This window comes from Astyanax mexicanus, chromosome 21 (assembly GCF_023375975.1).
Source record: "Astyanax mexicanus isolate ESR-SI-001 chromosome 21, AstMex3_surface, whole genome shotgun sequence".
Classification (NCBI taxonomy): Eukaryota; Metazoa; Chordata; class Actinopteri; order Characiformes; family Acestrorhamphidae; genus Astyanax; species Astyanax mexicanus.
This window is the reverse complement of record NC_064428.1, coordinates 4,730,791-4,749,374: the sequence shown is the minus strand read 5'-3', so window position 1 is coordinate 4,749,374 and position 18,584 is coordinate 4,730,791. Positions and strand designations below refer to the sequence as shown.

The 18,584-nt window shown below is 38.2% G+C and overlaps 1 protein-coding gene across 1 annotated transcript; it reads right to left on the bottom strand.

The window, feature by feature from the left end:
- Window positions 1-1,736: 1,736 nt before the first annotated feature.
- si:dkeyp-75b4.8 (lipopolysaccharide-induced tumor necrosis factor-alpha factor homolog) lies at window positions 1,737-13,479 on the bottom strand. Its single transcript, XM_022664286.2, has 5 exons — window positions 13,237-13,479; window positions 9,774-9,915; window positions 4,579-4,665; window positions 4,307-4,499; window positions 1,737-1,973 (listed from the first exon to the last, which is right to left on the bottom strand). The coding sequence occupies exons 2-5, from the start codon at window positions 9,910-9,912 to the stop codon at window positions 1,868-1,870; spliced, it is 525 nt and encodes a 174-aa protein (XP_022520007.2). The 5' UTR covers window positions 9,913-9,915; window positions 13,237-13,479; the 3' UTR covers window positions 1,737-1,867.
- Window positions 13,480-18,584: the final 5,105 nt, after the last annotated feature.

Here is an 18,584-nt window from a genome sequence, read left to right as displayed (position 1 = left end):
GAGCATGAAGACAGAGGAAACGTAATGACATGCTCAGTATTTGCTTTAGAATTACGTAGAATTGTGTATTTGATGTGGATTTCTGCAATTACACATCAGGGCTAAATTAGCAGTGAATGCTAGGTATTTCCATTCATTCTGATCAGCAGTCAACCAACTGCTGCATATTTAGTTGTCTGAGAGTAACATCCAGAAACTTTTAACATGTAAAGGTCAGATAAACCAAGTCTCCCTGAAGCTGTTGGAGTCTCCCGCATTTCGGTAGTGGCTCCCTGATGCCCGCGAGTCACGGAATTCAGAACCAGTGCCCCAAAAGCGCACACAGGCCACAGACTATTTTTCTCTAATCGTGTGTGGGAAAGAGAGAGAGACAACAGAGAGGGTTCTGATTGGCCTGTTCTCTGCAAAGAGTCTGTGAGACAGCCAATCAGTTTTTAGTGTGGGCAGGCAGTGTTTTTCCCCCCCTCCCGGACGGGATGTGTTCAGTGAGTGAGAGAAAGCAGATCATGGGGGAGGCAATATTAATAATTATTGTAATATGATATAAAATGTTTTTGATGTTGTGCAATTTTTTGTGATATTGTAACTGTCATTTTTTGTCAAATAATTTTTTTTATTTAGGCAGGGCCTTCCAAAAAGAAGTAGTCAGAGTACCTCTGACTACTCTAAATTTAATTTAAAAAACGTAAAATTAAGTAATATAAAAGTAATGTTTCGTTATCCTTTGTTGTGTGTGCAAGTTTTTTTTTGTTTAGTTTTTTTGGCGGGGGGGGGGGGGATGGGGGGGGTGGGGGGTCGGGGGGGGGATCTTAGGTGATCCATGTAATGACAGCATGGTGAATGCATGAGAGTCATAGTGTCACGTTTTTGCCCTGTCCCTCATCAGCCGTCATGTTTTTTCCCTTTGTTTTTCATTGTTCAGAGCACATGGCTCTCCCCTTGTCTCCGTTCCTGTCTTTAGTGCTCCCACCTGTATCCATTTGTAGCTCCTCCCCCTCTTCAGTGACAACAGGTGTTTCCCATTGTGTGTGAGTGTATTTATAGCCCCTTTGTCTTCAGTATGGTGTGAGTTCTTGTGCGTGCTACACGTCTGTTAGGTTGTGTGTTTCTTTTGGGTTTTTTTTTATTTATGTATTTATTTTTTGCAATAAATCCGCATTACCTGCATTTACGTCCGCCCCCTGGTTCTCCTTGCTATGCACTCCTGACACATAGACACTCAAGGCTAACTAATAAACACAGATGACGGCTAGCCCCACCTGATTCATGTTGGCCCTGACATGTAGTTTTACTGTATTGTTTGGTCAGAGCTATTTCAGTGACATGAGGGAAATCTACACAGTATTGGACAGGTGGTTATTTGTATTTTAATGTTGATGTTAAATGAAAGGCCTTGGATTCATCTTCCCTAAGTGTGTGCAACTAGAGAAAAAGAAAAAAAGTTCAATGTTCAATTATGTGATATCAAATGTTCAGGTGAAATTAAGTTAATGGTCTTTAGTTCTCCAGACCTGGGAATTGACCTGGATCTGTATACAATTTGGAAAATATGATATATTTTGATTAAATAGCAATATTATAAATTCCTACTTTCCTAAGTTTTCCTAAGTTCCTACTTTCTGAGTGGAAACAGTGCTTATAATGAGGCAATTCAACAATGATCTCACTGTTCAAAAAGCTCAGGTAGTAAAACACCTCTAAAAAAAACTAAATAATGTCAGGTTTGCAATGCCAAATCATCTCCAGAACATTATTTAATAAAAGCCTGTGCCTGTTATTCTCTCTATTCTGTCTGCCTGATTTTTTTATTGAGGCTGGGACTGATTAATTCACTGTCTGTGGATTTTATTATCGTGTTCAGTCTTTCTCAGCGAACGTGTATCCCTATGTGTTTGTTGCAGAGTGGACAGCTATGATGGACATCGTGCAGTGCTGTAATACAAAATGGGATAAGGCAAACTCCACAGACGAACCTGAAACAAATAAAGAAAACAGATTTTTTTATTTTAGGTTGCTGAATTTGTTGTGATTTTTATTTATGTATTATTTATTTATTTATTTATTTTTGTTTACATATCTGTAATATCTAGGATATTAAAACTTTATATGTTATATATATTGAATATATTTTATAGACCATGATCTATTCATTATTTATTCTGCGAGGAACACTAGCTTTGTTTATTAGCAAGTTAGCATTATAAATTAGTTGACATAAAAAAAATATTATACTTTATTTATGGAGGAAAATTATCCAATAGTACTTATATGTAAGTGGCAAAAGTATGTGAACCTCTAGAATGATCAGTTTATTTGAAAGTGAAATTAGAGTCAGGTGTTTTCAATCAATAAGATGCCAGTCAGGTGTGAGTGGGTGGAACCTGTTTTATTTAAAGAACCAGGATCTTTAAGAGGCGACAGAAGAAGGGTTGTTTACGCTCATCAGACTGGAAACGGTTAAAAAAAAAACATCTCTGTAAAACATGATGGTGGTAGTATCATAGTTAGGCCTGTTTTGCTGCATTTTATGGTTACATATAATTCGGTGCACAATAATAATTTCATTATTTTTTTTGTATTAAATTTTACTGTACTGGATTTTTTGTATAACTGTGTAGGTGTGCATGTTTGCGTTCTGCATTCTGCACTTTAGTATTTTAGAATTTTGTTTTTTATATTACATTATTTTAGTTATTTTGCTACGTTTTATATTATTTTATACTAAATCAAAATCTCAGTAATTTACTGTTGTTTACAAAATATGCATAATGGTTTCTTTACTTTATTGCAGTGGTATGTTCATGAAACACAAGAAAAAAAAGACTAAAATATTGTGATATTGTTTTAGTGCTATATCACCCAACCCTACTGTATCTGTGTTAGGATGACTTTCCATTATTAATGGGGCAGTGAATTAGGAAATGTACAAAAAAATCTAAAGTGAAATGTGAGGGTATCTGTCCATGATCTCAATCTCATGAGAATGTGCGTTAAGACAACAATCCTAGGCACACAAGTTTTCCTACTAAAGAACAGTTAAAGAAGAATAAAGTTTTTCAGTTTCCAAGTCATAGTCCTGCCCTTAATCTGTCCCCCTGTCGTCATAGCTATTGTCTGCGATGCATCATTTAGAAACATAATTTGCTTGGATACATAATATACTTGCACCCTTTATATCTGTGTAAATTCTGTATAAGAGTGGGTGGTTGTGTGACCTTTTTTAGCTGCAAATGTTTCCCCTTTTAGCTAGCTGGTAAGGCCTGTACCTAAAATTACTTTTTCATAAAAATCTAAGTTTCTTTTTACATGTTAACTTTTTAATTTAATGAGCAGGTCAGTATTTTGTTTGGAAATGATTTGCCTTGTTTGTAAGCTTACTGATAACTAATTTCTCAGTTGTAATATTGAGTTGATGAGAGTAATTTGTCATGTTGTGCTCACTTACCACGATTTCTCATATTTTGTTCATGTAAAGCTCTGCCATCCTTTGCACTGGTAACACAATGCCCCTATCACTTGCATTGTAAGCCTGTTGGGAGCATCAGTTAAAAGCTCTGTTTTTCAGAATGCTGGGCGTGAACAGAGGTGGCCAATTTGACAAAAGTTTGTACTTGTTATCAGGTTTCATTAAAGCCACAAGTCCATTTCACACAAATTTCTCCTTTAAAGAGCTCTGAGCTACAGTCTTATCTGGCCCATTTTACCTGACAAATATTTACATACTTTTGCCACTCACAGATATGTAATATTAGATCATTTTCCTCAATAAATTGACAAGCCAATGTTTTGTCTCATTTCTTTAATTTGGTTCTTTTAGGATGAATTCAATTATTTTTGCGGAAATTTTGAACGTTCTAAAGACTTCACAAACCCTAACCTTATCCAAGCAACACTGTAGGTATACGTATAAAATAATTCTTATAAAAATACACTTTGTGCAGTCAAAAAGAACATAAGATTCTCAGAAATTGTAAAGAATTAATCCTAATAGCTATGCTGCCATCAATCTCTCCCTTTCTATCTCTCCCTGTATGATTGCAACGTCATTATAGCAATTAGAATGGTTCTCTTTTGTGTATAAAGCTCTAGAAATGTAAGAAAAGCCAAAACATGTTTGTGTATAACTCTGAAAATTTACATACAATCAAACAAAAAAATTTAAATTCTGGCTGCCGATTAAAGTCAAGATTACTGGATTTTTTTGCATTATAGATGGCCAATAGTACATCTATTGAGTTTATTATTTAGAATGTGCCTCCAGTTCTTTTAACTTCCAGAACTATAAAATCAGATTTTCCTGCCTTACCCGAGCAGAGTGAGCAGACAGCACACTCCCCATGCTGCAGCCCCCGGTTTGTAGCTCACAACAGTGTTGATACGGTGTTGACAGAACGGGCAAGTAGTTACAGTGGGCCCGTCACCCAACCGACGCCGAACCTCCTGCTGCGTCACTACCAGCACCTGAGGGGGTGCAGAGCGTATCGCCTGTTCCACAAACACTGAGTAAAAGACAGAGTTAACAGCCTGCATACTGAACATCTTCAGGAGAACCTAAAATAAAAACAAAGCATCACATACCTGGCTGTGTTTGGTGGACTTCTGTGATGTGGTTTGGGATGTTGAGAATGGGGTAGGGGTATAAAGGAATGCCATTTGGTTCTCCCACTGCATAGAGGGAAAGTACTCGCTTGAGAAATGTATAAAACACATAAATAGAATGAAATACAGTGTTGTAAAAAGTGTTTATCCTTTACAGATTTCTTTTGTTTTTGCATTTTTGTCATACTTACATTTTTTCAGATTATCAAACTTTAATATAAGACAAATATAATATACCTGAATAAATATAAAAAAGCACTTTATTAAGGAAAAAAATATCCAAACCAATCTAGCCCTTTGTGAAAAAGTGTTTGCCCCTCTGTGATTAATCACACTTTTTGGAAAACTAAGTTCAATTTCACTACTAACCACAACCAGGATAAAAGTTCAGAAGAAATACAAGAACAGATGAGAAAGTCATTAATGTCTGTCAGTTTAGAAAAAGGCTACATAATCATTTCTAAAGCTTTCAGACTCCAGTTAACGACAGTAAGAGCTATTATTCTGTTCTTCTTTCCAGGAGTGGCCTGCTGACCAAAATTATTTCAAAAGGGCAAGGACAACTCATCCAGGAGGTCACAAAAGAACCCAGACCAATATCTAAAGATATTGCCTCTGTTAAGCTTAGTGTTAATGTTTTAATAATAAGAAAAAGACTGGGTGAAAATGATATCAGTGGGAGAGTTCCAAGGCAAAAAAAACACTGCTGACCAAAAAGAAACGCAATGGCCCAGCTCACATTAACCAAAAAAACATCTTGATGATTTCCAGGACTTTGGGTAAATATTCCTTGGACCGACGTGACAAAAGTAGAACTTTTTTAAACTTTTTAACTGGTGTAAAACTAACACCTAATTATTTTAGAAAAAGAACATCATACTGAACATAAAACATGGTGGTAGTGTGATGGTCTGAGGCTGCTTTGCTGCTTTAGGAACTGGATAACTTCTGTAACAGATGGAACAGGAACTCTGCTGAACTGATGAAGCCTGAAGGAGAATGTTTGGCCATCTGTTCATGACGTCAAGCTCAGGTGTACTTGGATTCTGGAGCAGGATAATGAGATGCTGTGGATGATCTTACAGACTGTTTGTGTTTTAAAAACCCTCCTATTTGTCTGAATTAAAACAATTCTGTAAAGAAGAGTGGAACAAAATTCCTCCACAGAGATGTGAAAGACTTATTGTCAGTTATCTGTAAAACTTGATTGCAGTTGTTGCTCCCAAGAGTGGCACAACCAGGTTATTATATTTAAGGGGCAAACAGTTTTTACACAAGGCTAAATTGGTTTAGTTATTTTTCTTTAATAAATAAAATTAAGACTTAAAAAGTGTTTTTATATTTATTCAAATTATATTTGCCTGATATTAAAGTTTGTTTGACCTGAAAAAATGCATGCACTTGATGACTCCTTACCACTGCATACACAAAAAATATTGGTATTTTAAGTAATTTGCAGTTATGAATACAGCATTCATTAAGATAACCTTTAACAGCTTCAAAGCAGATGGGTTTTAAACAATAATTTTTATATATCGATTAAGGTAAAAGGCGATGCATTTTGTGTTAGTATCACCAATGTTTTAGTGATGTGTCTTCTATAGTATCAATGACACTATATGACAGTGTTGAGAAAGTTTCCAATGAATCAGTCTGTGGAGGCATCGTGTTTGGTGCTAAGATATGGCGTCACATCAATGTCAAAAGACGAGGGCGCAGAAATACCAAGGTAAAAAAATTAACCAGGGTGTTTTAACATTTTGCGTGTGTAAATTAACTTCTCGTGAGCTCGTGAGAACTGTAAAACTAGCGAGCAATAAAAAGGGAATCATGTGCGCGCTGAGGAAAATGTTGCTCTCGAACTTCCTCTCGGGTGATTTTTTTTCTTTGCATGATGTGTGAATTACCTGCAGCAGCAGTTTGTGCTCGACTGAGTCTTTTGCGCTCGAGTTTTGAAAGGGGTGGTTTTGACAGGTTGGGGGCGGATTCAGGGTCGCCTCCCTCAGCGAATGCTATTGGCTGATATCTCCAGGGTTCATGACGGACTGCCTACCTCCACGAGCTGAAGGAGGGTGGGGAAAGATAGACGGCAGGAGAGTTAGCTAACTGGCTATACTAACCTCCAAACTGCCCGCTCTCCAGCATGTCGGAGTTTAGTGCCCGGAGCGACCGGCTCTGTCTGCCCTAACCCAGGCAGACAGAGACGGCGAGTGATTGCTTTAGGCGAGTCACTACATGCGAGTGCCCTGGCAGATAGAGTGGGTCGCTCCGGGCACTAAACCCGGGCAGACAGAGCGAGTCGCGCTGGAGATCGGGCTGTTTGGATGTTAGCATAGCCAGTTAGCTAACTCTCCCTGATAACCTTCTTTCCCGCCCTCCTCCGGCTTGTGGAGGTAGACGGTCCGTCACGAACCCCGGAGATATCAGCCAATAGCGTTCGCTGAGGGAGGTGACCCTGGCCCCGCCCTCAAACTGTCAAAACCACCCCTTTCAAAACTCGAGCGCAAAACACTCAGTCGAGCACAAACTACTGCTGCAGGTAATTCACACATCTCGCGAGAGGAAAAAGAAAGAAAATTAAGCTCGAGAGCAACATTTTCTTCAGCACGCGCACGATTCTTTTTTTGCTTGCTAGTTTCACATTTGTGCTTACGATAAGTTCATTTAAACACGCAAAATGTTAAAACACACTGGCTAATTTTTTTCAACTGGTATTTTTGTGCCCCCTACCAGTATTTTTGCACCCTCGACTTTTGACATTGATGTGACGCCATACTAAGATCACATCCATGTCATTGTGTGGAGTGCAATTTCATACAATGCCAGTTTCCCTTTGGTCTTCATTATTGGTACTTTGACAGCCCAAGATTACATTATTGAGGTCCTGCCTGGCCCTACCTTTTCTAAACACACACTCCATTGAACTGTTCCAACAAGACAAAGCCTGTTCACATACTGCTGCTGTCTCAAGAGCTTGACTTGAAGACACAGATGCTATGCCATGACCTGCTGCATTAAGAATGTGTGGGATGCTATTGGACACGCTATTAACACTCCACCTCTACCTCAAAATCAGCAGGACCAGCCTAAATATTCAAGCTGCATGTCACGCACCACTAGGAACCTCAGAAATTCTGAGATTTCATATTGACGGCATATATTACACACTCAAAAGTTACCTATTTACAGGTCCTTCTCAAAAAATTTGCATATTGTGATAAAGTTCATTATTTTCTGTAATGTACTGATAAACATTAGACTTGATTCATTATACACAACTGAAGTAGTTCAAGCCTTTTATTGTTTTAATATTGATGATTTTGGCAAAAAAATAAAGAAAAAACAAAAATCCCTATCTCAAAAAATTAGAATATTTCATCCGACCAATAAAAGAAAAGTGTTTTTAAAACAAAAAAGTCAACTTTCAAATAATTATGTTCAGTTATGCACTCAATACTTGGTCAGGAATCCTTTTGCAGAAATGACTGCTTCAGTGCGGCGTGGCATGGAGCCAATCAGCCTGTGGCACTGCTGAGGTGTTCTGGATGCTTCTATAGCGGCCTTAAGCTCATCCAGAGTGTCTCAACTTTCTCTTCACCATATCCCACGGATTCTCTATGGGGTTCAGGTCAGGAGAGTTGGCAGGCCAATTGAGCACAGTAATACCATGGTCAGTAAACCATTTACCAGTGGTTTTGGCCCTGTGAGCAGGTGCCAGGTCCTGCTGAAAAATGAAATCTTTGTCTCCATAAAGCTTTTCAGCAGATGGAAGCATGAAGTGCTCCAAAATCTCCTGATAGCTAGCTGCATTGACCCTGCCCTTGATAAAACACAGTGGACCAACACCAGCAGCTGACATGGCAACCCAGACCATCACTGACTGTGGGTACTTTACACTGGACTTCAGGCATTTTGGCATTTGCTTCTCCCCAGTCTTCCTCCAGACTCTGGCACCTTGATTTCAGAATGACATGCAGAAACTGAGCAACAGTCCAGTGCTGCTTCTCTGTAGACCAGGTCAGGCGCTTCTGACGCTGTTTCTGGTTCAAGTGTCTTGACCTGGGGAATGCGGCACCTGTAGCCCATTTCCTGCCCACGCCTGTGCACGGTGGCTCTGGATGTTTCTACTCCAGACTCAGTCCACAGCTTCCACAGGTCCCCCAGGGTCTGGAATCGGCCCTTCTCCACAATCTTCCTCAGGGTCCGCTCACCTCTTCTCACTGTGCAGCGTTTTCTGCCACACTTTTACCCATGATTGTGGTTTTGAGTAATGAACCAGGCTGAGTTTTTAAAAGTCTCAGGAATCTTTTGCAGGTGTTTAGAGTTAATTCCTTGATTCAGATGATTAGGTTAATAGCTCGTTTAGAGAACCTAATTTTGTGAGATTTTGGGTTTTCATGAGCTGTATGCCAAAATCATCAGTATTAAACAATAAAAGACCTGAAATATTTCAGTTGGTGTGCAATGAATCTAAAATATATGAAAGTTTAATTTTTATCATTTCATTATGGAAAAGAATGAACTTTATCACAATATGCTAATTTTCTGAGAAGGACCTGTAAGTTCCAATAGACATTTATTTTTTATAATAACCTTTATGTTCTTTTCCAAATAGCACTGTGACAGTTATTTCTGTGTTTAACAACTTTTGCTACTATTGCTGTGACGAGGCCTAATAGCACTACAACAAGCATATATGTTATTGCAATATGGAAAAGGAGGACACTTTTTTCATAAAACTTGTGTCAAAAAGTGTTAGACACATGCTGTCCTTTCCCCAATTTACCCGGACAATTACCCAACCCACTAATTAGGACTCCCCCATCACTAGTGATGCCCCAACACCAGGAGGGTGAAGACTAGCACACACCTCCTCCGACACATGATGCATAACAGCGTGCTTGGAGGAAAGCGCAGCAACTCGGTTATGATACATCAGCTCACAGAGGTGCTGATCGACATCACCCTAGGAGTGATGAGGGGAGAGAGTGCCATCTACCCACCCAGAGAGAAAGAGAGCAAGGCCAATTGTGCTCTCTCAGGGCTCCAGTAGCTGATGGAAAGCTGCATGAACAGGATTCAAACCAGCGATCTCTTAATCATAATGGCAGGAGCCTTTAAATGACACACATTTTGTTACAGAAGTCACAACAAAATTTTTATATTGAAACTACCTGCTTCCACATAACTGGGTGGTGGTGTTAAAGGATGCGGTGTTCCTGCTACGTAAGCTGGACACTGACTGGCTTCGACGTATGAAGGGGGTGGAGGTGTGTAATACAGTGTGGGTTCAGCATCTTCAAGATGATCCATTTACTAAGTAAGAAGAGAAAAATAAATTGCAGCATGTTTAGCTTCATGTCTGAAAATGTGGTGAAAACTACAACACTAAGGGATCTAATAAAGTGTATCCCTGGCCTAAAGCTTGTAGCCCCAAATGTAAAGTGGTTAAATGGGAAATCCACCATCATTGCATTTAATGTTTTAAAAAGATATGACACAGAAATGTACTGCACAAAAAATAGCATACATTTATTTGACTGTTTATTCACAGTGCCTTAAAAACTATTCAAACCCTTTGAACATTTCTACATTTTTTTCATGTTACACCCACACACACATTTAAAGACAATGATACATAGTTTCCATTTTTTTAATAAATAAAAATCTGAAAAGTGTGGTGCACATTTGTATTTGTCACCGGGGAAAGGACGCACACCAAATGACAAAATACTTTTTTGGGGGGTATTTTATTCCGATAGATCCCACCCCAGGGATTTTTATGAAATATTGAATATAAAATGTATATTAATTATAAAACAAATATGAAATAAAAGCAAAATAAAGACAATCAGCACTTGCTGAGCAGAAATATTAGTCTCAGTGCACAACAACACTGCACCACCTATCTTTGACTTACTGCAACTGCAGTGTACAGATTTATAGACTTTTATCAGAGCTGATTAAATTGTACTCAAAACAATAAAAATAAAAATGAATACACTGTAAAACCCTAGCTTAGAACACAGTACAGTATTTGGTAGTGGCACTAATTACAGAAAATAGATAAATAACATTAATACCACCTTAATACCATTAACAGAGCTCTTTTTATATTTGTTTTTAAGCTCACCTCGATTTACTCAGCTTTACTCAACAAGATTTGAGCATTTCATCAAGAGAACTTGGACAAACAGCTTCTCTTATTTCATTAGGATGGCTCTGGATGGATCCTAAAATGGAGCACCACCATTCACTGCAGCTTGAGCCTCCTTCTCTACCATGCTCTTAGCTCCTCCCTTTCCTCTCTCAGGGTGACAACACTTCTGATTGTGTTTCTTAAAGTTACAGACACACATTTTAAAGGTGTATTCTCAATTCACCACCTGCCTACATATTCAACCACCTATACTCTTATACCCCTAAATATAATCCAGCATGACCAAATATAAATTAAACATAGTCCACCTGTGTGTAACTTATTCTCAGTATAACTACAGATGTTCTGTGGAGGCCTACGATGTTTGTTAGATAACCTTATTGATGAAACGGCATAATGAAAACCAATAAACACACCAGACAGATAAGAGATAAAGTTGTGGAGAAGTTTAACGCAAGGTTACGTTATGAAAAAATATCCCAAGCTATGAACATCTCATCAATCACTGTTTAATCCATTACCCAAAAATGGAAGATTCATTGCCAACCTTTCAAAACATGGACATCCCTCTAAAGTTACAGCCCTGGCAAGGAGTGTACCAATTATAAAAGCAGCCAAGAGGCCTATGGTCACTCTAGAGAAGAGAATGATCATGCAAGGATTCACAGCACCACTATTAGCCAGTTTTGTACACCACAAATCTAGCGTTTATAGGAAAGTGGCGAGAAGAAAGCTATTTTGTAAGCAATACATAAGAAATTTTGTTTGTAGTTTGCCACAAGCCATGTTGGGGACCCAGCACACATGTGGAAGAAGAAAGACCAAAATTGAACCTTCTTGTCTAAATGTAAAACACTATGTACTGTATGTGTCACGTCTGGTGCTGTAGGCGCTTCTTTTCCTCTCTCACACGGCCCTAAACTACACTACCCACATGCTGACATCACACACACACACACACACACACACACACACACACACACACACACACACACACACTCACGTGACACCTCACCTGCTTCCGCAAGGAAGTCCGGAGTACTGATTACTCTACAGTATTTAAGGACACTCCACGCACACACCTGTTCCACATATTGCCTGGTTTCTACCACTTTACAAGTTACCTACTCAGTGATTGTTTTCTTGTGTATGACCTTGCTCTTTGTTTTTGCGACGCTGTTGTATTTACTGTGTTTGACCTGGACTGTTTTAAGTTTCCGTTTTTTTGGATTATCTCTGATGCTGGCTTCCTCGTGTATGAACTCTGGACTGTCTCCTGTTTATGGTATTGCCTCTTACTTTTTTAAATTATTTATCTACATCTGCACATATCTGTATTCTGTACGCAATCATGACAGTATGGCAAACAAACTGACACTACAGCCAACCCTGAACATACCCTCCCCACTGTGAAACATGGTGGTAGCAGCATCATGCTGTGTGGTGGTTTTCAGCAGGGACAGGGGAGTTAATGGGAAGATGGATGGAGCTAAATACAGGGCAATCCTGCAAGAAAACCTGTTGGAGGCTCCAAAAGACTTAAAACTGTGAAGAAGATTCACATTCCAGCAAGACAGAGCTATCCCATTGAGTGTCTTTGGCATGAAAACAGACGCTCCCTATACAACCTGGCTAAGATTAAACTATTTAGCAAAGAATAATGGGCAAAAATTACTTTAATAGTCTTATAAAATAACGTTTGTGGGTATAAGGTGTAAAAAATGTGTCTAAAAGTCTAAGAGGTGTAAATACTTTTTTCAAGACACTGTCTATATTCTATACATGTATCAATTTTATATTGTTTTGCACAGTCAATACAATAACAAGTCATTATATTGATTTGCTATTTATAATAACATTCATAATGTTGTAGTACACATCTCTGAATTAGATTAAATATATACGCCTTTGTGTGGTTTCCTGGTAAATCAAAGCTTTCACATTTGATTTAAAACAATTTAAACTTTAAAATGTCGATTAGACACACAGAAGATTGATTTCGGCAGTTAGCTACAACCTATTGAATAATTTAAACAGGACACAGAGATGTTTTAAAGACCTAAAGTGGTGGCCACCACAATTCTACAGAGTTTCACTTTATTACAAAACAACAGTGTCTGACACGTTGACTGCTAAGCAATAAGTCAGAAACATGGTTATGTCATATGGATCTGCCCACATGTTAAACCTGACAGAAATATCTGGGCATGTGTCATTTAGATCTGTTCAAATCATGCTTCTATATAAATCAATATAAATTCTAAAGTTCTAAAGTAGAAAAAAATATATTCATATACATATCAGCATTTTATAACCAAAACACGTTATGTTTTCTAAAAATACATGGTACAGTTTATCACAAATGGCATCTATAATTGTAGTATTTCTTGTTAGAACAGTTGATGAGTGTAATGAGTATTAGGTCTCTCAGCAGTGATAGCAGGTCTATTTCTTTTAAGTGCTGCTGAACACCTTACCAGGTTCGTCTCTCTCTTGTCTGTCTCTTCGCTCAGTTCCCGGCTGTCATTTCCTCTCCGTTTGTTGCTTGTTCAGATTAACTTATGGTCGTATCCCTCTTGTCTTCCGATAAGGTATTCCTAATTCCTGTATTCCTAAAGCAGCTGTATGTGGAATGAAGCACAGATATATATGTTAAGTTGTCAACTTGTGAAGAAAAACTTCCTCCTCACAGTGACATCACTATTCTTTCCAACCCTACCAGTTTGCTTCTTCTGTCTGTGCATTCCATTACAATGAATAGGTGTGTACTTGTGAGTCTAGTTTGTGTGTGTGTGTGTGTGTGTGTGTGTGTGTGTGTGCGTGCGTGCGTGACCTAGGAATGTTCCCCCTAAAGAATTCAAAACTTACTCTGGCGAAGCACAAATAATAATGTACATCAATTAGAAGAATTCATACTGGCTCCTCGTGCAACAGTGAGAAGAGTCATTCAGAAAACAGTAAACTATATATTCCAAAGTATTCAGCACTTCTAATTAGGGAATTAAACATTGGTTGAATTGATTTCATATATGTTACTATTACACTGCAAAACACTCAATCTTAGCAAGTACATTTTTCTAAATTTAAGGCAATAAATCTTATTTTCTTCTCTGATAAAACATAAGAACAATCAAGCAGCAGTCAAGTTATTCTGATTCTTGTGTCCAAAAACAGTGACTTTTTTGTTTGATTTAGATGTTACTTCGCTCATTTTGAGACTTTGCCATTGCTTTTTGTAAGAAATCTTACTACGAATTTTTTAGCTTAATACACATATATTTGTCTTAATTTGCATATATTTTGTCTCGTTTTTGCTAATGGATTTTTTGCAGTGTAGTAGAAGACACATTTTTTAAACCGAAGACACATTTTTTAAACCCTCATCATTTTGACCTATCATGTCATTTTAACATGTGTAAAAATGGATATTCATTTTAAACAATATTAATAGATTAAGATACTATAACTAACAACAAATCATGAACATTTTAGGATATCCCACATTTTACCATTATTTAGAAAATCGTCACATTACAATAACATTCCCGGGAATGACCCTAACCTAACCCTAACCACATCACTCCTTGTACAGGTGTCTATTAGTGAAGCCACACTTTCCTTTGAGAAAAGACAGTAGCATTTCTAGATTTCACAGTGAACTGTGTTCCATGATAATGATTTTTGGAAGTGTTTCAGAGCTGATTTCTAGTACAGATTTAGCACAGCCTGTGTTTAATGCGGTGCCGCCTAAGGACCCAAGGATTACCAACATCCTATACCGGCAATATGCGGCCTGCGGGCCAGATGTGGCCTGCAAGCATGAAACATCTGCCCTGTGAGGTTGTTTCAACTATGATGAATGTTAGTGGAAAAAACTAAATAAAATGCTTCTCTGGTGAGCTTTTGTTTACACTCCTCCCCTGTCTCTCTGTCGTGCTTGTGTGACTTTAGTTTCCGCCTGTCCTTGTTTTTCCACCGGTTCTCTGGCTCCCTATCTCCTTATAAAGGCTTTTTCCCAGCTGTGCCCCAATTCACTAGCAGCGGTAGTGTATCGGACCGCAACCCTGCAACACGCGTTCAATCCCGCATGAGGAGCGGTGTGTTTATTTTTATTTTTTTTTTCCTTTTTTCCTGGGTTTGAGATCAACTTTTCTGCAATTCAACAACCCTCTGGGCTGGAGAGCTACTAGTCTGTAGCACTCCATCCCATTACACTTCATTTTCCAAAACAGATTTTTTTTTGTGTCCTGCCACATAATGGCTTAAAAAATTTAAAAAACTTAATTGCCAACCCCTGTCCTATACTGACCGTTGGCCTTGTATCTTGCACACAGGAATTATGTACTTTACATTGTTGGATATCCTTATTCACACAAAGCAATCCAGACTTTTCTCATACAGAGTTCCTGCTTATTTCCTGCTCCACCTAAGTCGTTTAGGATAAAAGCGTCTGCTAAATATAATGTAATGTAATGTAATGTAATGTAATGTAACGATATCCACAGCAATTCAAGTCAGTAGTAGATTGCTTTTTCATCCTAGAACCATAGCAACCACCATGCAGCAACTTATGAACATCTTAGCAACCACTTGGAATATCATTGCAATGGCCTACCAACATCATAGCAACTGCCATGCAACCACTTATTAACACCTTAGCAACCAACTGGGATACCATAACAACTTTCAGGCTGTATCTTAGCAACCATCTGGGATACCATAGCATTTAGCTGGCAGCACATCAATAACCACATGTGGCACCATATCGACAGCCAAGTAACACCATTGCAACCACTCACTAATAAAATGAGATACCACAGAAACTGCCTAGTGACCAAAAACAAAGCGTTAGCAACCATAACCATAGTAACAGCCTATATGTTATAACAGCCAACACACACAAGTGGAGGCAGTGTTACAATCTACACAAGAGTACATATTTACTCTATTACAATACTATCTGCAGTTTAAAAAAAAAACAAATAGAGACTTTCTAGCTGTTACTCTGGTAAAACAACTTTTTTATTATAGCTGGAATACACAAACCTAACTATGCAATTGATGAAACCACTGATAACAATTTAATGAATTAATAATATTATCAATACTTATCCACATACACACCAGAGAGAAGCGGCCAATCCATATCTGGACATACATTGGTACACACATTCACACACATACATATTTACCAGGACAATTTAAAATGTAAGGCACCCAAAGGAAGGAATTAGAGTCCCCAAAGGAAACCCACCCAAAGTCCACTGAGATTTGAAGTTATAAAAACATATCCCAAGCTTTGAGCACCCCAAAGCAGCACTGTTTAAATCCTCATTCAAAATAGAAAAAGTTCTACAACTGCAAACCTACCAAAACATGGCTGTCCACCCAATTTCACAGATCGAGCAAGGAGAGCACTGGTCAAAGAAGCAGCCAAGAGACCCATGGTCACTCTGGAGGAGCTGCAGAAATCCACAGCTCAGGTGGGAGAATCTGTCCACAGGACAACTGTAAGTCATCCACTCCACAGATCTGGCCTTTATGGAAGAGTGGAAGAACTAAATCAAAGTTTTTGGCCTAAATGCAAAGCACTATGTGAGGCAGAAAAGTAGCACTGCTCATTACCCTGAACACTCTATCCCCACTGTGAAACGTGGTGGCAGCATCACGCTGTGGGGATTTCTTTTTTTAACAGGGCAGGGGAGGTGGTCAGAGTTGATTAGAAGATGGATGGAGCTAAATACAGGGCAATCCTCGAAGAAAACCTGTTGAGGGCTGCAAAAGACTTGAGACTGCGAGGGAGATTAACCTTCCAGCAAGACAATGACCCAAAACATACAGCCAGAGCTACAGTGGAATGGTTCAAATTAAAGAATACTGATGTGTTAGAATGACACAGTCAAAGTCCTGACCTAAATACCACTGAGCATGAAACTTGCTGTTCACAGACTCTCTCTATCCAACCTGGCTGAGCTTGAGCTATTTTGCAAGGAAGAATGGGCAAAAATCTCTAGATGTGCAAAGCTGGTAGAGAAAAACCTCAAAAGACTAAATTGCAGCGAAAGGTGGCTGTACTATGTATTGATATGGGGGGCAGATATTTATTTGACTAAACCATTAAAAAACTTTTTTGTGGTTTGTGTTTGTAATGTGACAAAATGTGGAAAAATTTTAAGGGTTATGAATACTCCTGCAAGCACTGTATTTTCTATGTATTGGCTAGAGGAAAATTTATAATGTTTAACTTGCATTTACAACAAGTTAGCTATCTATTGCAGATGCCGATGTTTATGCTGAGAATGGCAGTGGGAAAACAGAAATATCTCAAAACACAAAGGATTTCATTTTTAATGTAGAGGAGAACAATCGCTAAACTCCAGCAGCTTTGTTTGATTATTTTTTTTTGTAATCTCAAAGACAACAATACATCTACTGCAGTTAAGCCCTATACCTTCCATCTAAACAGGTTTAACTAGCTAAGAGTGTGAGTTAATGTCACAGTAACAGCAAACAAAGCCACACAATGGTCCATTTAACTAACACATATATAATCAAAGTTACCTGACCTGCCTCTCCACTGCTGCCTGACCTGCCTCTCCACTGCCGTATGACCTGCCTCTCCACTGCTGCCTGACCTGCCACTCCACTGCTGCCTGACCTGCCACTCCACTGCTGCCTGACCCGGCACTCCACTGCTATCCCACTCTGGATCCTTCTTTCACGCCACACTAGATACTGCATAACTGTACACATGACTGTTTAACCTGCATGGACTTTCACATTATTACTGAGCACGTGTCAACATGACAACATGCCCTGTATAAATACATTTAAACTAAACTGAATTTAATTCCATCCAAAGTCCTCATACAATCCATACACAAAATGACACTTATATAATTACTTTATAATGCACATATTCTGATTAACTCCTAACTAATTTTCTGTTTTTTTTTTTTACTGTTTTATAATATAATACTCACTATAAAATACAATTGAGATATATGTGAATTTTGGAAGATAATTTAATTAATTAATTTAATTCATATTTATATTTATTGACACAGCACTTTTCCCAACACATGTTTTCACAAAGCAGCTCAGTGACAGGTTGAGTTATTGTAGAAGTTAATGCAGGTTAAACAGTCACGTGCACTCATAGGCAGTTTACAGTGAGGAATGTATGAATCAATGTGTGGATCCAGAGCAGGACAGAGCCAGGTCAGACTGAATAGGTTAGATACTTCCCTTTTGGTGCCATCTTGTGGGCATTTGCTGTGATGTCATCTTTATCACTTACAGAGCTTGTCATAATAATCACTGGGTGTTCTAGACAAGTTGTTTGAATCAGGAATGTCCCATTATATTTTGTTACTAATAATGTAAATAGGTTAAGGATCTCTTCTTTGTCTGTTTAGAACCAATCTTAATTTTTTTCCCTTTCATCAAAATATTGCCTTTAATTTTTTATCATATTTTTAACTGATCTCACCTCAGTGTCAGATAAAAAGAATTCATAGAAGAAAAGAAAATCTGGTCATTTATCTTCTACATCTCAAAAATATTTCAGAATTCGATCAGTAAAGAAGCCCGCCTAAGCTGAATAACACAGCTTAGGTAAAATATTAGGTAAAACAGTATTGGTAAAATATCGATGCCTTATATGTATTATAAATAAATTAGATAATGTTCTAATTAAAACAATTTTATAAAATAATGTAGTATATTTAACAGAGCCTATGAGAGCTAAAAGATTCAGTATTGTAATAACCCGATAATAATAATAGTGCGGCTCACCCCGGTCCTGCAGGTGGCGGCAGTGAGT

What these genes read in the sequence shown, in the direction of transcription:
- si:dkeyp-75b4.8 (XM_022664286.2), bottom strand. Translation starts at nt 9,912, where the DNA reads ATGGATCATCTTGAAGATGCTGAACCCACACTGTATTACACACCTCCA. An exon ending in ACCCAGTTATGTGGAAGCAG is followed by an intron (nt 4,666 to 9,773) that starts GTAGTTTCAATA and finishes CCCTCTATGCAG; the next exon opens with TGGGAGAACCAAATGGCATT. An exon ending in AGTCCACCAAACACAGCCAG is followed by an intron (nt 4,500 to 4,578) that starts GTATGTGATGCT and finishes TCTTTTACTCAG; the next exon opens with TGTTTGTGGAACAGGCGATA.